General features: G+C 26.3%; 1 protein-coding gene and 1 long non-coding RNA gene across 2 annotated transcripts; both read right to left on the bottom strand.

Moving 5' to 3' along the window:
• Positions 1-287: 287 nt before the first annotated feature.
• Positions 288-22,809, bottom strand: LOC149059142 (uncharacterized). Its single transcript, XR_016189366.1, has 3 exons — positions 22,381-22,809; positions 2,078-2,229; positions 288-527 (listed from the first exon to the last, which is right to left on the bottom strand). It is a non-coding gene; the product is annotated as an uncharacterized LOC149059142 (long non-coding RNA).
• On the bottom strand, positions 22,664-25,014 carry LOC149059141 (uncharacterized). Its single transcript, XM_089222896.1, has 3 exons — positions 24,450-25,014; positions 23,889-24,050; positions 22,664-22,809 (listed from the first exon to the last, which is right to left on the bottom strand). The coding sequence occupies exons 1-3, from the start codon at positions 25,012-25,014 to the stop codon at positions 22,664-22,666; spliced, it is 873 nt and encodes a 290-aa protein (XP_089079022.1).
• Between the last annotated feature and the right edge of the window lie 103 nt (positions 25,015-25,117).

Below are 25,117 nucleotides of genomic sequence, written 5' to 3'. Positions count from 1 at the left end.
GAGTATGTTGAGCAAATTGTTTTTCCTCAATTTGTATAACTGAAGAATTTGATGATGAGCTAAAATATGGTATTGGTGAATTTGATAGAGACGAGTTATTACTATAAACAGAGTGAGGCTGAGTAGGTTTTGAAATTTTTATCGAGCTTGATGTTGTATGTTCTCCTACCGAATATTTTTCTTGGAGATTTGACACTAAAGTTAAAGCTGCAATTTTTGCTTCAATAACACCTTTGGGAGGAAGATTTTTTACAGTCATTGCTATACTTTAAAAAAATATATCCACATCATCAACAGAATTTTCTCTGGCCAAAAGATACTCATTTTGAGATTGAATACTATTGATAATAGCTGTTCGGTCATTTGATCTTTTAATGAAATTTAATTTATCATGCTTTGATTTTATGCGTTTAGTAGTTTGTGGTAGTGTAGTGTCTTGTTGTTCTTGAAATTCTTCAACTGTATCATCAATACTATTGTCATCAGCCGAATAGGTAACATTGTCATCACAAACGTTTGTCACAGTACTAAAAAAAAATTAAAAAAACATTAAGTCCAGTATTACTATATGAGTGCAGTTATCATATTTGAGTTGTAAGACTTATTTTATTTGACCATTAACTTTCTATAAAGAAGTGCACTTATAATGATTTGTGTTTGATTACAAATAAGTTCAGTGATATGATTTTGTTTTTAATTATCCTTACGTCATGATAAAATAAAGAGTAATATTACTCTTAAGACGTCTTAGCTTGTAATATATTAATATAATATTGTGACATAAAAAATTATAGCATCAAGAAATGTTATTGTACTAATCAGCTGAGTTTATTGATTGGTCATTCCATAAAAATAAGTTCTTGATGTTTTTATGATTTTAAATTAATAAAATAATAAAATTTATTTTTTAATATGGTTTTATCATAAGAAATTAAGTAATATCTAATAGAATAATTAAAACAAATAATTTACTTGGTACCTAGGGGTGTTGTATAAGTGTATAACAAACAAAAATAAATTGAAAATTCTATTTTCTTTTTAATTAAAATACTAAAATAGTACACTATTTCAAGTACCCATTATTAAAAATTTAGGAGCAATAAGTTTTAGCTATGGTCAAGAATTCAAGAAACTCATTTTTATATTCAAGGTTTGGAATAAATTCCATTCAATTATTTCCAATGAATAAATTACCTATATAAAATTATAATACGAGTAAAATGTGTCAAGTATACAAAAATTTGTTTTTTTTTTGTTTAATTTTAATAGGTACCTACATTGAATAGATTTTGTCAAACAATTGTTACCTTGTTTATGCCTTTTAAGGTTTTGTGAAAAGAAAATATTATTATAATTTGTTTACAAAAATAATTGTTTTAAGTCCATATATATCCAAATTTATTTTGTCACAAAATTATAAGTCCGTATAAGTTTTTAAAAATGTCACTAAAATAAATTAATAAATGTTATATAAATTAAAGTAATATATCAAATGGAAACTAAATGTATTTTTAAGTTAATTTCAGTTTGAAAAACTAATTGTGTAAATATTACTTATGTTAAATTTAAAATAGCTCTCCTGCACAATTTAAATTTTGTGACTTACAACAAGTGTGCACCGAGCTATCAATATGCTACCACAATTTTATGATCGATCATATTCAGGGCCAAATTTAGGATTGTGGAGGCCCCAGGGCCCATATAAGGTTGACACACATATATACTTACATGCTTTAAAACTTCAAAATTGTATTACTAATATTATTATGTAGGTATGATGTTATTTTATAAATACAGATATAAAAAAGGTGGGCAAGTGGTTAGTGGGTGTCACACTGCTGTTTAAATGTATAATAGGTTTCAAGGGAGTAGCTGTAATGGATTGTGTTAAATTTAAATTCAATGATATAATATAATTTTAAATCCTAAGCTATGAAAGTTGAAGAGATTTTATAAATTTTTAACTTCAATATAATTTAAAAAAATTGTGTGTATGTATTTTTAATATTTTTTAACAAAACTAAAAAAGCACTAGAAAAAAGGTTAATAATTTTACATAGTTAATTGGTTTGCTTACTTTCTTTCATATTCAACACTATTCAAAAATACCAAACTGTCAGCCAATACCCATTTTTTTTTTTGATGTAAATGGTGATCCTGTTCCCAGTTTTTTTTTATTTCTCATATATGTGTCACGAATGTTTCGCCATCGTTTTTTACAATCATCAGCTAAAATAGACAAAAAAAGTTTTAGAAATACTAGCAAAATACTCAATAGTGTCTTTAGATAAAGCAACAGGAATTAAAAATTTTAATTCATATTTTATTCTTATAACTAGCTGCTGTCGGAAACTCGCTGTCCTGAAACTCGGGGGATAGGTGAGACTCGCTGAAGTGGGCGGTGGAGGCTAGTGACGACAATGTCGTCGTAGTTTTACATATAAAAATTGTTCCTGTTTAAAAACAAAAATTTGAGGAGGTGATAAGGATTTCTGATAATGCTTGGCGAACTCGTTACGAAGGCGGGAATGTTTGAATTTCGAGTTTGAGTGTCTAGATATATTCTCACATCACCTATGGCCTATGCAAATCGGCCATTGAATAATACGGCCTCCCGTCGCATGTCCGATGCTTTTTCGTATGTAAAAAATCGTCAATTTGAAATCAATGTTTCAGTGTCTAGCAAGTTAATCTCCTCAAGTGAATATCGATTAACATATGTGCAGCAGCTTGTCAGGTAGGCAATCCACCTGCGGTGGATTGCAGACCCTCTGTTCCGCGGCAATACATGAAATTCGGCTACTTTGGTAGTATAAACCTATTCTGTACACGCATAATATATTATTATAAACATTTTAGAGCACACATGATTGTATTCGCCATGATAAACCCTAAGCAAATTTTATCATACACAGAGAAGTAACGTAAACCATACACACACACACATATATATATATATTATATACCAGCCATTGAATTATACGGCCTCTCGTCGCATGTCCGATGCTTTTTCGTATGTAAAAAATCTTCAATTTGAAATCCATGTTTTGGTGTCTAGCAAGTTAATCTCCCCTAGTGAATATCGATTAACATATGTGCAGCAGCTTATCAGGTAGGCAATCCACCTGCGGTGGATTGCAGACCCTCTGTTCCACGGCAATAAATAAAACTGCGCTACTTTGGTAGTAGATATATATCTATTTTGTTCACGAAAAATATATGAATAACAAAACGCATATAAACGTATTTAATCTGATAAACCAATAGCATTTGATCATATAGACAGTCAATTTTATAAATAACACGCAATTCGCAATAGAAATTCACGATGAATAATAATAAAGTATTAAGTGATTAAGAAATTAATGAATATCACAAATAAAATGGTGTGCATGCCGTGTAGAAATTCTTATGATTAACCGAGTATGGTTTAGTCACAAATTAGTAATAAGTATTAATACAATGATGATTTATTTTATTGTGTTTCTGTTACATTTGCATTGATGAAATGAGTAATATAAAAGATATTCCTTTTATATATGTGTTTTTCTTCAAGGTGTTCCTATATAGTAAATTTTTTTTATATACCTAAGTAGTAAGTGGGGCACTTGAGCACACTTTTCCTAAAAATATCAGGAAAAGATCACAAGATTGATTTTCATCAGAAAATCATCAGAAAATGTAAACTTTATCAGAAACGCTCGCTTTATCAGAAATAGAACACAAAATGAAATAAATCATAAAAAGATCAGTAAACTGTAATAAATCAAAAAAAGATCAGTAAAATGTAATTAAACATAAAAAGATCAGTAAACTGTGATTAAACATAAAAAAGATCAGTAAACTGTAATAAATCATAAAAAGATCAGTAAACTGTAATTAAACATAAATGATCAGTAAACTGTAATTAATCAGAAAAAGATCAGTAAACTGTAATAAATCAAAAAAAGATCAGTAAAATGTAATTAAACATAAAAAGATCAGTAAACTGTGATTAAACATAAAAAAGATCAGTACACTGTAATTAAACATAAAAAGATCAGGACACTGTAATTAAACATAAAAAGATCAGTAAAATAACTTTATTCATAAAAAGATCACAAAATGAAATAAAATCCTCAAATGCAAAATCTTTCAAAAGAAATTGAATATCTTATTTAAAAAAAAAAAAATAAAAATTATAATAAACAATGGCAAACATAAATTCTATAAAACATTTAAATAAACTTCGAGAAGAAATGAGAAACTGTGTAGACAAATTTAATAAGCTACAAGAAAATGAAATGCAAAATGAAATAAGAAACTCTATATTAAATGATGAAATCTATGTGAACTTTTGTAATCACGAATACTATGAGGATAGTGGATTAATTAAATATAATCTAAATACAATTCCTATTAAAGGAAATATTGTAATTGTCGATCATGGAAACAATATTTCTGGAAATGGAAAGCCTTATGCTTCTAAAATACTAGAATCACCAACATGGTTAGAAATTTGTAAGATTGCTAATGATTTATTAATTACAACAGGTACTTTTTTTTACAAATATCTTCATGATATTTGTGTTGTTCAAGATTTAGGAAATATTAAAATATGTGTCCTTGGCATGGGAGGTACACACACTAAAACCAAAATGCTTAGAATATAACTAAATAATCGTCATTTTTAATAGAAATATTTCTATTAAAAATATTTAAATAAATTTTTTATAATTTTCAATAAATTCTAAACACAAATGTCCACATATAGGTGGATCATCATAGTTTTGAAACTTGTCATTGTTATACCACAGATTATCATCACCTAAATAATTTAAAATTTCAGGAGGAGGAGTACTCGAAAATGAATCAAAATATATTTTATAATTTTTTATTTTTTTCCATGCAACCCAATGAGAACCATTTTGAGTAGAATTATTTAAATTAAATATCCCACATTCATTTAACCAAGGTTTTTCAGGTAATTCATTTATCATGAAACAACCTCTAAAATTTTTTATATTATTTCCAAATTTTATTATATCAAAATTACTTAACGGTTCGATATTTATATTTTTAACTTTACTCCAAAAAGTTGTATAACAACCTGGATAATTTTTAATGTTTTTTCTAAATGTTGATATATCGAAATTAATCATTTTTTCGATTTTTTTTTTTTATTTGTCTTCAATCCAGAACCTTTATTTTTTTCCATTTCTTTATTGTGACGAATTATTTCCTCTTCTATTTTTTTCTTATGTTTAGTATCTTTATAACTATCATACAATGCAATTAAAGCTGGAGTAGCTACTGCTGCAGCTTCTAGAAAAGGTAAAATTAATGGTAAAAATCCACCTTTAATTTGCTTCGGTGTAATCTCCAACCTTACTCCAGAATTTTTTTTCTTGGCATTTTTTAATTTATCTATTTGATTTTGATCTAAATAATATTTATTTTCTCCTTTATATATTTTATCACTAGCAATATGAATTGTTGCATTAGAATTTTTTTTATGAGCTTCAGCCAATTTTTTTTTATGGTTTTCAGTTAATTTAAAATGCATTTTATTATACAAAATATTAAATTTTATTCAAATATTAAATTCATTCCTAAATATCTTTTTGTTTTCATTACATTTGCAGTTGTCAAAGCAGCAATTTTTTCATTCAAAGAACTATCAGAAGCATAAAATCTTTCCATTGCTTTTTGTTGTAAATTTTTATCAGCGATATGTCTTGTTTTAGTATCTTTATGATCTTTATAAAAATAATCATGTTCTCTTGCATATTCGTCTAACTTGTTAATCGGGGGAATATTTTTATCTAAATTTGTAAATGGTCCTAGATAATTATATCCAGGCCAATGTATCGGAGGTAATTTTGAACAATTTAAAAAATCATTAAAAAACCCTGAACCTTTTATAATATCCTTTGGTAAATGTGAAATATACGACATTAAGTATTCTACACCTTTAACGGGAATATCAATTATCTTTTCTATTTTTTTAATACAAAAATTAAGAATTTCAAGTTTTTCATCATGATAAGTGTTTTTTCCCGATCTTTCTGCAGATGATATAACATGTAGTCTGTCAATTAATTGTTTAATATTATATTCTAACTTATTTGTTGTTTCTTTTGGTAAATTTAACAAAGATTGTAGTAAATATTCAACACCTTTTTTGGGAGTATCAATCAGTGTTTCCATGTTTCGTTTAAACAAATGAACAATACCAAGTTTTTCATTATGAAAACCATAATTTCCCGCTATTTCTTCTGCTAATATAAAATATAGTCTGTCAATTATTTTTATTATATTATCGATATAAATAAATTCAATAGGATTATTTGTATATTTTATTAAACCTTCTCCTTTGGGTAAACTTTGTGATTCTTTCAGTGTTGGTGATTTATCTTTTTTTGATGTTTTTGGTTTACTTTCTTTAGTTTTTGTTGATGTTAGTTTAATTTTTTCCCAAATAGGTTTAATCATTTCATTATATTTAGCACTTCCACTTGATTTAGGTTTTCCTGTGTTAATATCATTATTTTGGTATATTGAATCTGTTTCAATTAATATTTTTTCATAATTTTCAAAATCTTCTTTTGTATAAAATTCTGATTTTGTAACATCTGTATGAGTTAATAATCTCCACATACCTGGGGTTAGTATATGTTTTTTTCCATTTAAAATTATATCATCAAAGTCAAATATTATAGGGTATTTTCCGATCATGAATTCATCAGTTTTACTTATATAATATATTCCAAATGGATTAACACCTTTAGCTTCATTTGGTAAAGTTGGTAAATATTTTTGCGCATTTTCACCTAATATTATTATATTTTTAGGCATAGGAGATTTATTTGTTGTTATTAGTGGAGAACTTTTAGGTGTTTTCATATTATCTTGATCTTCTGTTAATCGTAATAATTCTGGATTACGAGGTTTATAAGGAGTAGGTATTATCATCTTTTGAATATCATTATCGGTTTTAATAGCAACCTCTTTAACATCATTAACAGATGATTCAACATTTGATAAGGCTTTTAATATTGGTTCATAATGTTTTACTTTTTCTTCTGATGTATATTTATCGTTTAAAACTGTTTTTCTATAGTTATTTTGTAAATTTTTTTTAAGATTAATTATTTTTTGGTGTATATTCAACGTGCCCGAGAATAGGGGACGCGTTATTGTTGTCACCTTCATCTTCATCTTCATCTTTTTTTATAAAATTTAAATTTTTTTCGGATTGTTCTAAATCTGATTTTTTAAAAGTTTTTTGTAAATTTTGTCTAAGATGAATTAATTGTTTCATTTTTTCTGTTTCGTTTTTTAAGTTATTTCCGACCTTGGAATTGTTTTGGTCTTCAAATGTTATATTTTTTTTAATTTTATTTTTTAATTCATTTTGAATTTGTTTGATATCCATTTATTAAATAAAAAAAAATTTTTATCGTTCATCAATACTTAAAATATCATTACCTTTATTGTCATAGATAACATTTTTTATTATGTCTATTGTTATGAAACCATATGTTTTTATTTTATTTTTTTTATCATATGTTTTACAATAAGTTCTAAAAATGTCTTTAAATTTGTCTAATGGTATAATTTTACTAATAAAATCGGACCATATTTTTTTAATATAATAATTTGATTGATTAAAAACAATTAAAACAGTTAAATTATTTCTTATTGTTTTTATATCTACTGAAGTATAACTTTGTGTTAAATAAATAACACTAATATTCTTTGATCTCGATCTTATAAAATATTCCATTATCAACTTTTGATCTTCTAAAAGAAAATCATCAATAACCACTACACTATTAGGTTCACAATCATCAACAGATATTATATCACCATCAGAAAAATGAATGTTTATAGAAGATATTTCATCAAATATTTTTTTTAATTTTTTATAAACTGGCTGATCAATATTTTTTGTAAAAATATATAGATTTTTATATGGAATCCAATAACTTATAATCATATTATACAACAAAGTTGTTTTACCACAGCCAGATGCTCCTACCACTAAAACTCGTGAAGGTATTTCAAATAAAGATTTTTCTTTACTATCATCTTCAATATATTTTTTTACCATTAATTTATCCATTTATATAAAAAAAAATATATATATTTGCTATTATAAATAATAATGTATAATATTTTTAAAAAATACGATCAATATATTGAAAGATCTCAATATAAAACTTTTTTACCTTTGAATAATTCACAACTTAATACACCTAATAAAACTACAATTTTTAGAATAGATAATATGGATGATTTTCTGAGCATTAAAGATGCAAAGTTTTATATTTATGGTAGATATTTGCAAAAAGATGGAAAAGATTATCCTAAAGATTCAAAAATACAACTAATTGATAATTTTCCTGCATTTTTATTTACTAGAATTGAAGTTAAAAAACATGGTAAAGTCTTGGATGAAATCGAAAATCCAGGAGTTGCTAGTACAATTAAAGGTGTGTTAGATTTTTCTGTGGATCCAAACGGACCAATTATAAACTCAGGATTTTCAAGTAAATATAAAGGTGGAGGTCGTTTTAATGTAATGGGTAAGTTATCACAATTCGGATTAGGATGGTTTAAAGACCAAATATATCCTGTTTTCCAAGGTGATATGGAAATAAGTTTTACGAGAAATACAGATGATGATGCGTTAATAAAAAAAGTTGTTACAGGTACAGAAGATGGAAAAATTATTATTGATGAATTTACAATTAAAATTCCAATTTTAGAATTCAATCCTATGTATAAAGTTTTATTGTTAAATGATTTAAAAACAATTTCTCAAGAAAAAAAATATATTTTTAATTTTAAATCATGGCAATGTATTGAAGAAAGAAATATATCAGGAAAAACCATAAAACTCGATTTAACAACTCAATATCGAAGTCTTAATAGTCCTTTGTTTGCGGGTGTGGTATTTCAAACAAACAAGTTAAATACTCAAGAACATGATCCTTGTGAATTTGATCATTGTAATGTGAAAAATTTTAGGTTTGAAATAAATGGAAGACGTTATCCTGAAGAAACTCAAGATTTAGATTTTAAGAATGAAAAATATTGTGAAGCTTATGATAGTTTAATGGATTATAAAAAAACTTTTCATAAAACTCATCAAGAACTTCCTTTGATGTATAATGATCCAAACGATTTTAAAACATTTAGAACAATATATCTTGTAAACATGACTAGACAACCAACAAATATTTCTGCAACTAAACAAAATATTATTTTACATGTGGATTTCAATGAAGATTTACCTAAAAGTACAATTTGTTATGTATTTTTCATCAGAAATGATGAATTTTTATTTGATATTGAAAAAGGAACAATTGAAGAATCTTTTACTAATTAAATTAGATAATAGATTTACACTTCTTTTAAGAGAATTATTTTCATGTCTTTCTGACAACAATAATAGTACTCCACCTCTTTCTGGAATAAATTTTTGTGTTTTCAATAGAAATATTTCTATTGAAAAATAATTTTAATATTTATTTTGTTTTTCTTCAATTAGATCAAGATAAACAATAAAATCATCACCAAAATTAACAATATCACCATTTTGATCAAGAATACATATTTCTATCTTTTGAATTGTTCTTACATTTACTTGTCTGTACATTATTGAATTACATCTTATAAAAGGATTATTTGAATCATAATAAAAAACAAACAAAAGTTCCTCTTCGATAACTTTTTCATCAATAAATGAAACAGACTTTTCAATTATGTTGCAATGTACTTCTAACAATTGTTTATTTATATTACTATCTAATTTTTCAGAATCTCCTACATGTTTATATAAAAAATTATTATCAATCCCTAAACTTAATTTTAAATTTTCGTCTATCAAACAAGTATTTTTTGAAGTTAATTTAATAAAATTATTATCATTTAGTAATTTGATATTTGAAGGTAATATACTATTCAATTGATCAATTGAATAGTTACCTTCAATTTTAGTTTTATATATTTTATCAGATTTTTTTGTTTGGCTAAATATAACACCGTTTATATTTTTTAAAAAACATTGTGTATAAAAAATTGGTTTGTTTGATCCTGTTATTGTATATTCAATATCAGGACCTAGTTTCCATGAATCAGGCCATACCCTATTTATAGGGATTAAATATCCCATATAATCAAAACCTAAACAATTTGATAAATATTCATCAAAACTTAGACCGATTGAGGCTGTAATATTTAAAAAATCATCAATTAATTCAAGACTTATTTTAGGAAAATCATAACAATTCATTAAATTTTCAATTTCATTTATTGTGTATATTCCTATTGGAATTTCAATCTTCGGTATTTCACCATTTCTACCTAATCTAATTATACATTTTTGATCTATATTTATATATTTTTCTTCGGAAGTAGGACAATACATTAAAGTATTACCAACTAATGAAAAATCAAATTCTGTATTTTCAAATCCTAAATTTTTTTTAAATTTTTCATCTAATTTATAATAACAAGGAGATTCAATTTGAATTTTTTTATTATTATAAGATAAGAATACCGGTTTAATTAATTTATTTAAATATGAAATGCTATATATACCTTTTTTTATATATATTTCTCTATGTTCAATTTCTATTTTACAATCTGATTCAATATTAATCAAATTTAAACTTTTTAAATACATTGATTCGAGACCTATTTTGAATTTATTATTATCATTGAATTCTGGTTGTGGTAAATGAATATAACCATTTTTTTTTACTTTTATAAATACCATTTATAAAAGTTTATATATTTTTTTTTCTAATTTATTCAAAATCAATCAAATGCATTGATTTTCCTTTGTTTAATTTTTTCATTCCTTTATAAATAAGATTAAATTTTGTTTTCGAATTTTTATATAACGATATATTTTCATCTGTCATTTCATCATTATCTAAATATCTATTTGGTAAAAATACTCTAATTTTATTATCTAATACAACAGTTATTGTTTTACCATGCTCTGTATCAAAATATTCGAAAGAAGTCACCTCATATTTTTTTCCTTGTTCTAATGTATCTAATTTTACAAAATCATATTGAGTGTTGCCGCATTTATTTAAAGATGCTTTAAAATTTTCCATTTCTATTATTTATTATAATAAAAATAAAAATTTTTAAACATCGAAACATTAAAACATACATTTAAGCATAACAACATAACTATGTAAATCAATTAATTATGTTCACGTTGTCGTTGTTGATTTTCATATGAAAAGTTGCCGTGCAGATCTGCACGTCGACTTTTTATATAATTAATTATGTTCACGTCGACGTTTAGTGTTTTTACGTTGTCGTTGTTGATTTTCACGTTCACGTTCACGTTCACGTTCACGTTCACGTACACGTTCACGTTCATGTTCACGTTGTTCTATTATCTTTATTGTCACATTGCGGAAATAAAGCATATTCTTAAGTTTCTTAAGTTTCTTGATTTCATGTTCATATTCTTCACACTGTTTTTTACGTAGTTCGATTTGAGATAATACCAGGTTAAATATATTATATTCATTATAATCACTATCACTATCATATTTACCATTTTCACGTAGACATTGTTTATTTTCATGTTTACATTCGATGATCAAATTAGTAGGTAATGAAAAAACAACATAACTACGTTGAATAATTACGTATAACTGTATAAGTATAAGATGAATAATTACGTATAATAATAATAATATATAATATATCATCGTTTGTGTAGCTAGACTGATTATTTTTTTTTTAACATCCGGTATTGAATATCTTATCATATATATATATATATTATGAGGTTTTTATTTATCGAATTATTTAAATAGTGTTTAAATATCATTTATACATGTCCAAGTGTTGTAGCCTGGTCAGTTAATGCGTTTGTTTTAAACGTGTTCTTAGTAAGATCGTAATTAGTGGGGAATGTGTGGCGCCGCATATTCTCCTGCTAATTTAATCATGCTTTGAAGACGTTTACAGTAAATTGGATAGGTGTAGGCGCCCACCTATCTAGTTCTACTGAAAAACTGTAGTTGACGATCAACAACACTTGGATAATTTCTCCCTCCCACGATAGCTTTACAGATATCTGTAAAAGAGTTCCGGCCTCCTTTTTTCATAACGGGTATCTGTAAAGCTGGGAATGATTTTACCGATTTTTTGCATTTTTTTTCAGATTTTTTTTTTCAATTGAAAATATTTGTTATTATTATTATTATTATTAAATATTTTAAAGTCTGATAATTCATTTAATAATTGATATTATCAAGTCGGAACAGCACAGATATTATTTATATACTTATCTACACTACATACTAAAAGTTTACCCCTCACTTCATATTTTTGATTTAAGTATAACTCCGGTAATATTTATGTTAGAAAGTTCATTTTTGCTTTAAACATTTTTAATTTTAATTCTCTTTAAGTCCCCCTCATAGTCTGATAGTCTAAAATTATTTCCAAAGATTTTTGGAAAAATCAAAAAAAAAATTTTTTGCAATATAAAATGAGCGATGAATTATTACAAACTATACATTGTCTTAAATGTAAAAAAAGAACAAAAAATTTAAATCCTATTAAAATGCAAACAGTTAATGGTCGATGGAGAATTTCAACAAAATGTTTGGATTGTAAAACAAATAAAAGTAAATTTACAACATCATCTGAAATTGAACAACCCGTCACCAATATTTCAAATAATACAGACAAATTTTTATTAGCTAAAGAACTTCATAAACCAGTCAGATTAAGATTTCCTAAAAGAAGGATTATCACTAAAGGTATTGATGATCTATGGGCTGCTGATTTAGTTATAATGAGAAATTATTCAAATGAAAATAAAGGTTATTGTTATATAATTACTGTTATAGATACTCTTTCAAAATTTGTATGGGCATTATCACTCAAAAATAAAGATGGTATTAGTGTTTCAAAAACATTTGAAAAAATAATAAAACAAGCTAAATCACAAAAACATCAACCACCAAAATTACTACATGTTGATAAAGGCTTGGAGTTTGTAAATAAACATTTTAAACAAACTTTGGAAAAATATAATATTCATATGTATCATACTCAAAACGAAGAAAAATCTTCAATTATTGAACGATTTAATAGAACATTAAACGGAAAAATGAGAATATATTTTGAAGTTCAAAAATCTAAAAAATGGATTAAAATTTTACAATCTTTAATAGATAAATATAATTTTGATGATATACATAGATCTATTGGTATGAAACCTTGTGAAGTAAATAAATCTAACGAAGACCTTGTTCTACACAAATTATTTTCTACAAAAAACAAACCTAAATCAAAAATAAAATTTAGTGTGGGTGATAGAGTAAGAATAAAAGCTTATAAAAAAACATTTGGTAATAAATATAGTAATAATTGGACAAGAGAAATATTTATAGTTAATGAAATTTTAAACACAAATCCTATAACCTATAAAATTATAGATTTAAACAATGAAGAGGTTGAAGGGAGTTTTTATAACGAAGAGATGCAAAAATCAATATTTTAATGTTTGAATTGTAGAAAAGCTGCCCTGCAGATCTGAAGGGCAGCTTTTCATATAATAATAAATCTTTAGTTCTTTCTGATCGAAATTATTCTATTGTGGATTCCATTATATAATAAAAAAGAAATATTAATTACTGAAAATTTATTAGAATTTATGGGATTTTTAAATAATAACGCGTCCGGAATTTCCGGACGCGTTAAATATAGAAAAAAATTCATAATTTTATAGAATTTTTAAATAATAATTTTGTTCTTTCTAATCGAAATTATTCTATTAAAAAAAAATTAATCATTTATTTATGATTTCAAAAATCATAAATAAAAACATAAACAATTTCGTTTAATTGTAACCGTATGGTATTGTATCATAATCTGTTAATATTATTCTTTTATCATAACCAAACGAGAATTTTTTTGTAACTTTTTTATTAACTATAGTTTTAGTAAGTGTATCACGTGTTATTTGATTATATTCTAGTTCTATATTATTATCTTTATTTTTTTGTTCAATTAATTTTATCATTGATTCACCGTTAAGTTTTAACAAATTTTGATAATTCAAAGTAAACCCCTTTACAACTGTTTTAAATTTATTATTGTTTGTTTTATAATAATAACTTTTAGGACCCGTCGATGCCCAATCTGTTATATATACATTTTCACCTAATTCATCAGTCCATTCTCCCAACATTGTTCCTGTTGTAACTTTATTATAACCGTTATCAATATAGAAAATAGAATCTGTATCAAAATAAACTACAGCTCTACCTAATTTATCTAACATTTCATATAATCTTAATCTCGCACTAGAGGTTGTAAATAAAGCTATTAAAATATTTGTATTATGAAAATTTTCAACGTAATAATCTTTATAATTATAACACATTTGTATCATATTGTCGTTTAATAATTTTATATTTATATTTTCTAATCTATCGTCTAATAATATCTTATAGAATCGCTGTGGGTCTGTAACAAACTCAGTTTTTTTCATATTTTGTCTTTGTCCAAATTTTCCCCATAAACTATTTAAACACAGTTTTGCTACAGCTCGTCTACCAGGATTATCACCTAACTTATCTTTATCTAATAAAATACCCATTTTATCGAAAATTGCTTTTATATACTAATCATTAGAACTATAATTATGTTTTGAACTTTCTAATTTTATTTTCATAAATGTATCAATATAATCTTTAAATAAATCCGTTGTTTTTTCTTTAAAATTCCATACTTCATAAATTTTTGTTATAATGTAACCTTTTTCCAAAGCTTTATTAACTTCGTCTGTTGTCCATGTTCCTATAAATTGCCTTTCATTTTGAGAATGATTACATTTTTGATTTTGATCTACAGAACATTTATAACATAATGGAAATAATAATTTTTCATTTTTTTCCATTTTTATTTTTACTGGAAGTACAGGGTGATAAAGATTTTTTGGAGGTAAAATTTTACATTTAATTAATCCAAACCAATTTTTATCATATACTTTTGGTTTCAATATTTTTTCAGGATGTCCAACAGGATAATAATCATAATAATTCACAGTTGGATATAAACTACACACATCAATATAACGCATTTTTGTATTTTTTACTCTTAATTTTGTAGCATTTGTTCTACCTCCAAAGAAAGCGTCTCTTGGATTAATAGGTTCAGCTATATCAGCTTTTTCCATTTTTTTGTATGTATTACTATTTATCCAATCACATTCCCATTGTTCAACAAGATTATAACCGGCTTTTTTTATTGATGTACTTCTTTCAATTGTTTTTTCATACAAATCTTCCATTGTAGCATGATTTATATTATTTATAGTTTCTCTATCTTTATAACATTTAGTACAACCGTGCCAAAAACATCCATGATATTGATAAACTGTTTTTGATTTATTATCAAATCCGTCTACTTTAGCTCCTGCTATTTTTTTTTCACCGCCATTTAATGCATGTAAGATATTTTTATTATTAAAATGTTTTAACCACGTTATCGATTGTTTTGAATATTTTTCATTTTTTTCTTTATCAAAAACAGCTATAGTATCTTGTAACAAATATTTTGATTTATAAATAGACATACAAACACCTGCTATAGTCGTATATTGAAAAGGATCTATATTAGCTATTTCCAAAAACTGTTTTCTGAATTCTAAACAACTTCTTCGTAAAATATCTACATCTGAATTACAGTAAGACTCTAATTCTTCTTTAAAATTAAATATATAATTTTCCTTAATTTTACTATCATACCATTTTTCAAATTCTTGTTTATTCTCTGTTTTCATTGTCTTATATCCGTAATATTCTTTATCAGGTAATACGCCTATATAATCTTTATTTTCCACTGTATTAAAGAAATGTGGGAAGTAACCTTTTTTCAACTCTTTAATACCAAAAGTTTTGGGAAAACTACTAAGTGGAGCTTGAATAAAATTACTACTATCTTTTATTTTTATATTTAAATATTTAATTTCTAATAACATTAGTTTTGTACCACTATAAATTGTAAATGGTTTTAGAGTGTTATCAACCAAGTATTTTAATATAAATTGTGAATCGTATCCTTTTGCGTAATGAGCTATGAATGTATAACCCTTATATTTAGAGGATATTATATGCTTACAAAATTCTTCGTTTGTATCAAACATAATTTTATTTCCATCAAAATCATGTGCAATTATTTTATTTGCGATATGAGTTCCTGTTTCTTGTTGAGCTTCATAATCAAAAAACATATATTTTTCTGTGTAAGTACAATCTTGATATTTTTTACTACCTTTATAACATTTATAACAATCATCACGATCAATACATTTACCTCCTTTTGATATTCTAGGTTGCATATAACATTGGTGTTCATTTATTTTCACTTCTTGTTTACAATTTTTACATTCACTATATCCACATAAATGTTCCTTATTTCTTAATTCTATTTTATTACATTCAATACATTTGTAAACATATTCACATATATTATTATGATTATCTAAACATTCTTGATTAAAACAATATCTATTACATTTTTCACAATATATTCTATTTTTCGTACTACATAAATGTTCAAATCTCGTACCAAAATCTGTACATAATTTACATACATTGTATTCTTTAACACATTTATGTTTATCTTTATTTTTATATGGTTTATCACACTTTTCACAATAATAAGACGATCCGTAGAATCCTTTAGCTGATGTAATAACATCAAAATGATTACCATTTTTATACAAATAAATTTTAGTTTTTTTATCATCGCCCTTATAAATTAAAGTATTTAAATTTTCAGCACAAATAACATTTATTTGTATATTTAGTGCAACTTCCACATTCTTAATATCATTTAATGTAAAACCTTCTTCGTTATATTCTGTTAACATATTACATAATTCTAATGCTAAATCTTTTTGAATTTTTCTACCCATCTTCAATTGCTTAATTTTATTGGAATCTAATTCATGTCCTAAAATATTATTTGTTTGAGTAGATATTGCAACAACAATAGCTCTGGGACAACATAAATTATCATTGTTCTTAATCTGAATAATACTATTTTTCGTTTTTATATTTTCTGATAAATTTATTATTTTAGTTCGATTTGAACCTCTTGGTATTTTTACTAATTGAACTTGAAAAGTAGTTTCTGTAATATCAATTGTTTCAGCTGAAGTTAATATTTTACCAATTGATTGTTTTAAGTTTGATAAAAAATTTTCAGATTTCATTCCAGTAGATATAGTATTATTTAAATTTGGATTCATTACTATAATATTTATTTGATCACCTTTTTCGTAATTTGAATTTTTTTGGACAAGTTTTAACATCTCCTCTAGAGCTTTATGTGTATAATCAATTTTGTATTTTGTATTACTTAGTTTAAGATCTTTTATTAAAGTTTCTCTAAAAGAAATTTTATATTCAGCATTATGTATCTTAAATTTCTTCTGCACTTGTTTATTCAATTGAATTACTTCTATCAACTCAAAAACCTCTGGTGTTTTTTCTAATGAACTATTAAAATAATTTTCTTCAGTGAAAAATGTTTTTTCTAACTTCTGAAACGGATTATTGTTTAATGAACTATTATCAGTCTTGAAAATATCTCCTTTAAATTTACGAAAAGGTTGTTGCTTTCTTTTATTTACGATGTTTGTTATTAAATTTTCTTTATTAAGTTTGTAAATTGATCTTATATCATAATCTCTTGCTAATGACTTAAGCTCAGAGATTTTTAAATCACGAATTGTACGACCTTTCCTAATTTTTGATATAAGATCAATTTTTTTAAGGGTACTATATCCCTTAAGTTTATTCTCTTTTGCTATTGACTTAAGCTCAGAGACTTTCATATTTTCTAATATTCTTATAGAATTTATGTTTGCCATTGTTTATTATAATTTTTATTTTTTTTTTTTTAAATAAGATATTCAATTTCTTTTGAAAGATTTTGCATTTGAGGATTTTATTTCATTTTGTGATCTTTTTATGAATAAATTTATTTTACTGATATTTTTATGATTAATTACAGTTTACTGATCTTTTTATGTTTAATTACAATTTACTGATCTTTTTTATGTTTAATTACAGTTTACTGATCTTTTTATGTTTTATTTCATTTTGTGTTCTATTTCTGATTAATTACATTTTACTGATCTTTTTCTGATTAATTACAGTTTACTGATCATTTATGTTTAATTACAGTTTACTGATCTTTTTATGATTTATTACAGTTTACTGATCTTTTTATGTTTAATTACAGTTTACTGATCTTTTTTATGATTTATTACAGTTTACTGATCTTTTTATGTTTAATTACATTTTACTGATCTTTTTATGATTTATTTCATTTTGTGTTCTATTTCTGATAAAGCGAGCGTTTCTGATAAAGTTTACATTTTCTGATGATTTTCTGATGAAAATCAATCTTGTGATCTTTTCCTGATATTTTTAGGAAAAGTGTGCTCAAGTGCCCCACTTACTACTTACCTATATAATCAAACCTACTTATATTACAATTATATATGTCATCATAAGTTTGAACAAATTACTGCTGGAAGTTGTGTAGCCTATAGGTTATTGAATAATACTGAAGACAACATATTGTATGTTTTAAGGAATTGGAATCTATTTAGTGTAACCAATGGCTTATTTTATATTATATACTACTATATACTATTTTGTATACTATACAGTATACACACACATAGCTTAATTAAATGGTTTTTTTTTTCTTGAAAACGGTTTATTATGGAAGACGGATCGTAAATGGTTAGGTACCCATCAATTATCATTTATCGTCGTTGTGGGATATCCAAATACATTTAGGCATATAGCTCTAATTGGTTTTCAGTGATGGTGGAGCAACCTTCACTAAAAAAAGAACTAAGTAATAATATAACAAAAAATAATTAAATAAAATTCGAAAAAAATGCAAAAGATCTCAGGTGGCTATGTTATTTAAATGAGCCACCGCAATAACTTAGCTAGTCCTACAACTAACAATTTTATTATTATTAATTAATTAATAAATAATACGATGTACGCGTAGATATAAGATGCGAAGTGATTAACGGTACTAAGCGATATCCAGAGACCATAGTATTTTCAAAAACACTTTTATCGATATCATTGATATCAATAAATAGATCACGCGTAGTTATTAAATATAACTTATATAACAGACTAAAAACACGGACTACCTAGTATTTAAGTATTTATCGTAGGTATAATATGCAACAGTAATTCGAGTGACAAATTATGATCATTAGAACATTGGAAAATTATGTAAAAAAACGAAAAAAACATTAGGACATCGGTAGATTAAAAAAAATTCAAAAAAAAATCAATCATTTATTAATCGTTATTTTGTTGTCATCAGTATGTCTTAATTCCTTACGCAATCGGATGGAAATTTATCAAATTTATTATTCTCCGCCGCCGGGATCGAACCCTATACCCTAACATCTAGTGCCTAACGCCTAACCTACTGGGACATCCTACCGAGATACTGGATTGTGGAAAAACTTTAGCATTTAAACCGTTTTTATTTAGCGGCGATTAATACTAAAAACGTTTAAACGTGTGAATTATGTGTCAGTTAACCTTATAATATAGTAGGTATGTTTGTTTTTAATCGATGTGTTTATACTATTTCGGTATAGTATATCCATCTATGATTCTGTTCATATTGTACTAAGTTATGTTTCTATTCACTGTTTAGTCATAACATTTAGTTAACCTACCATTATTTTATTGCATATTGTAACTAACAAAATTAATCAAGAAGTCATGTGAATACACAGCAATTTCTTTTTTGTTAGGTATAAAATAAAATCAAAACATATTGTAATATATACAAAATCATTGTGTATATTTTAAAAATACATATACACGGCTAAATAATTAAGTTCTAGGTAAATGTTAAATAATTTACAATTAGTCGTTACTTCTAAATGTAGTGTAATATCAATATATTATTTTTTATTTATTTTGATAGTCTATGTTTGAATAATTTTATTAAAATCAAACTATTGAAGTTGGTTTAACTAAATTTGCTTATTAATTTATTCTAATTCTAACGATTTTTACACAATTTGTCAAATTAAGGAAGTTTAACATTATATGCATGTACCTGTGTATTATACTATTTAATACAAATAACATTTAATGTTGTCAACGAACTGTTTTGTGACTATACTATTATATTACATTGGTGTACATTTGTGGGCTTGGTTAAATAACTAACCTAACCAATATAGATTACCTACTTATAGAATCTACCTTGCCCAACAATAGCATAATTTAATACCGTATCCATTTCAGTACATATAGACTTTCATAACTAACACCGTCAATGAACTAAAGTGTTAATTAAATCTATCAAATATTTAAAAACAATAGGCTTTTCACAGTAGCTAACTTACCTATAAACAGTAATATTTAATAACACACTGACAATAATAGAGCCGGCAATGAACCAAAGCGTTAATATAATTACCAAAATATGCTTTTTCTGGTAAATTTGGGTAGGTATTTGATTATCACAAATGTATAGACTACTCATAGAACCTAAATTATTTATCAACAATAATATTTAATGTTTTATCCGTCCCATGAATGACATTCATACAGCCGTTAATAAATAAAACTGTCCATATTATTACCAAAAAATATTCTACTACTGGTGTAATTTAGTAACTATTTAATTACCACAAATGAATAAAAACTACATTGCCTATAAGTAATGATATTTAATAATGCACTTTTATAACACCGTCAATGAACTAAATTATTAACATTACCACCAAAATATTCTTTTCATGGTATAACCGAGTAGTTATTTAATCAATTTAAACATAAAAACCCTAAAGAGATTACATATACACCGATACTACCGTTGTCGATTAACCGTAGTGTACCTACAGTACATTACGTTGTTGTACAATTTGTGTGCTCGATTAAATAATTAACCACCGTCGTAGACTACTCATTACACTTATCTCACCTATCGACAGCAATTAATATTAAACACCTTATCCGTAGCATCATATGATTACGTTCTTTGAGCCGTCGACGAACAAAAGTGTAAATAAATATTACATATTATTATATCACATGTAGTCGCACCTTTTATGTGCTGTGTTAAATATTTGGCTACTAACCGAGTAGCCGTTTTTGTAATAATTTATAAAAAGTAGGAACACTCAAACACCGTCGACATGAGCTTGAAATAAGGATTTCGAACAGACAAAAGACAGAATTAAACGTATTTAAAACAATATTTATTGAATCAAACAAAAACAGTATAATATTTATTATTATCAGTACAATAGGTAGGTGCCGCACGTCTACGGGTTCGAAAATAAGTATACTACGCGAAAAAAGAGCAGTCGGCGGTCTTAAAGACGAAAAAGATCGAAAAAAAAAACGATCAAAACGAAAGTCCGCCGCGTTTTCGAGTGAAAACCGATTTTAAAAGAAACGCACTTGAATTAAACGTAAAAAAAGGCGACGGAAAAGGGCGTAAAAGCAGAAAAATCGAGTAAAAAGTCGAAAAAATAAGCGTAAAACGTTTCGAAAAATCTAAAACACGATATCTGTGACTGATGAGTGATAAGATAACTGAAAAATCGTGATAGCTCGGCCGCCGCCGCGAGGAAGTAACGCGATTGGCCGGTCTTAAGAAACCCATGGAAGAAAAACGTAATTCTTCCATGGGTTGCTTAGAGCGATATATATAGGGATTCACGTTTTATATTATAAGACTAGCCCTCCGTGCTAGCTGGGGGAGACCCCCAGACCCCCTTGGTCGGTGAAAAGTGGGTACCGATGGCGGAGACAGAGTCGTTTGAATTATTAAAATCATTGCTGTACTCGCTGGTCAATAATCAAAAGTCGTAGAAGGTGATAACGATTTCTGTAAGGCGTAGAGGTATCGTTTCGAAAGCGGCAAATTTGAAATTCCAGTTTAACAGTCGATACGGTCCAGTCTTGTGCTGTTATGAATGTCGAAACGAAAAGCGTAAAGCCGAAAGCCGTATTTAAATGTCTAGCAAGTCGTATTAATTATAAAACATGCATATTATTTTTCATTTCCTTTCTAAATTATTGAACTATATAAAATTTTGTAATATACAAATAAAATAAAATTGTATGTGTATACTGTACATATATGTTTAATTACCTATTATAATGAATCGTACATTGATTCAACAGTAAAAATATTGTATTTTAATTTGCACAAAGCCCAAAAAACGTGTTTAGCTCTAAATATTGTTTAATGTTTTCAAAATATAACAAAATAAATACTTAAAAAAAATCTTAAGTAGATAATTGAATAACATACTTGTTCTTCCAACAATACTAGAGATGCTGTTCCAAATAGCATCTTTGAAATTAACATCTCTGTGTTTTTCGAGAGAGCTATCATACAGAACACGATTTTTTCCTACTTCTTCAATTAATTTCTCATCTTCTGTGGCTGTAAATACTGTTTTCGACATAATAAAGCTTACGGTTTTAAAATTTAAGCACAGTACAATAAACAAACATAATTTAATTATTTAAACACGCGGGAAAAAACAATGACACGCAGTGCGACTCACGCTGATACTGCTTCACCGACCAGTTCAATTGTCGGCCGCAACGACTATTTCTGAAACGCATACGTCGATCGCGTGTTGGAAACCACGCTCGCAATTATAAATAGCACCAGTCGGACTGCGTGAGTCGTTGCGGCCAGTCGCAACGACCAGTCGCAGCTTGGAAACCGTACCTTAACCCATTGAATACATAATATGTGGATTCTATAAATCATATATTCTTACCTCTCGTGTATATACATATATACCGTTGTTTTCAAAACACTATAAATTATTGCATAATGCACTTATTTTACAATATATGAATACTTACAGACACCATTGTTTTCATCAAATCATATATAATATATATTTATGTATTCCAAATACTATTAAATATTGCATTTTAAAGGTGATCATAGTCATCCAATACGAATACATTGTGTTTTGTTAAAAAATATAAGTCATGTACTACATATTACAATATATATTGTTGTGCATTAAATACTTACATGTTTATTTGTTTTTTAAAACATAAACAACACATAAGAGCAGCGGAACATTAACGTCGCTTACCAAATGAGTACACTATAAAATCCAGTATATTACAGTAGAGTTTATAATCTACACATCACATATATTTAATTGTTATGTACCGTGTTTGTGTGAAATCATATCACAGACAACAGAAAGCACACCAAGCATAAATACCCAATTCGAATACATTGTAATGTCTGATGTGTGTTTAATAAAGAATAAAAGTCATGTACTACTTATTTTACAACCTCTCTGGTGTATATATTACTCCAATTAGATATATTATGCTATTATCATCATAACGTAAAAGTGATCGTAGTCATGCGAAGGCATACCGAATGCGAATACATTGCAATTACATACACTGTAAGTAGTATATATTTGTATGTTCACAGCCAGCTTTTCCACGGTAAAATTTTTTTTTCAAGCGGAAAATTCCCCCTTGGAGCACACTGATTTACCGCGTAACACAATACGGTGATTACACAAGATTGTCCACCTATTTGCCACTTACACAAAAATATTTACCGTATCAACTATTTTTTCCGTTTTTTTTTAATTTTTTCAATCAAATATCGCTAATTTTTATAAAATTATATTTCAAGTAAAGAACACAAATTATTTAATAAACTTTTTTATTTTGTTCAATAAAATTACACAAGTTTTCTTACTTCTCTAGTAAAAGGTACATATTCTACAATACGATAATGAATTAATAAACAATAAGCAGTTACACCTGTAAGGGATTCCGATGCTTCAATTTCCAATTGAACATCCACTGCTGAGGCTGTTGCCGAATCATTCTGTTTTGAAGTATCAATAACTATGATGGGTGCGTTTGATAGAAAAGTAGATGGACTCAATATAGGGTTCCGTATACTTTTTTCATAGTACGATTCTTGAAATGATGTATACATATCATATAATAATGTAAAATTATTTTTTGAAAAATCTAAATTCAAATTATCATACGGATATGCAATCGAGTTTAGAAATACTTTAACGTTCGTTAGACTACAATGGTCGAATATACTACAATCTTTTGTTATTGTATTTTTACGACCTTTTTGTAATCCAATTATAATAAATCGTGGTTTTTCTAATTTTGAAGCGGTTTTCAAGTTCCATACTACTTTTTTAGTAGTTCCGAGTTCAGAATATTCAAAAGTTTCGAAAGATCTAAAAGGAATAAACAAACTTTTTTCTTTTTCTACAAGTTTCAATAACTTTAACCTTTCTTCATCATCAACAGTAATATGCGGAACCTTCCAGACTATTTTATTTAATACAACTTTACCTAAAGCAGCAACTACATCACTTTTAAGGATTAACGCATTTAAATCAGTATGACTTCGAGTTAATATTAATTCCAATCTTGAATTTACTAATATTTTTTTATAATCTTCAAACAGACCTAACCAATATTTCAATGGAATGCAAGCACTGAATTCACCTTTATCGTTTGTTATTTGTGATCCATTTTTAAAATTCCAGCCAGAATTTTCGTAACAATTATAGTTATCTGGTGTACAAGATAAGAATCCTTTCAGCGAGCTTGTGATTCCAAGAACACGTGTGCTATCTACTTCTATTCCATTTATTTCTAATCGAATTTGTTCAAAGAGGTATGAATAACCATTATTACACAGTTTCACTTTATCAGGATCAGATATTATTCCTTCTAAATAAATAAAGCTCTCATGTAGATACGGATAAACATCTGTTTGCTGTACTGATATCCGTATTTCATCATTATTATTAAACGATGTTGTGTACGGTGTATATGAATGATATTCAATTTTCGTTATTTTAGAATCCGTCTCGTACCGTGAACTTATATCTAAAATATCACTTTCAGGCATTCTGTTTTAATTGATAACCTAGAGATTGCAAAATTTTTTTATTTTTCAACGTCAATTTTTTTACTTTATTTGATGTTACCGATACCACTTTAGTCTTATGACT

The sequence above is a fragment of the Diuraphis noxia genome, unplaced genomic scaffold (genome assembly GCF_037042655.1).
Source record: "Diuraphis noxia isolate RWA-SAM2 unplaced genomic scaffold, SU_Dnox_SAM2 contig0001, whole genome shotgun sequence".
Taxonomy (NCBI): Eukaryota; Metazoa; Arthropoda; class Insecta; order Hemiptera; family Aphididae; genus Diuraphis; species Diuraphis noxia.
The sequence above is the reverse complement of the archived record's forward strand: the minus strand, read 5'-3'. Positions and strand labels throughout refer to the sequence as shown.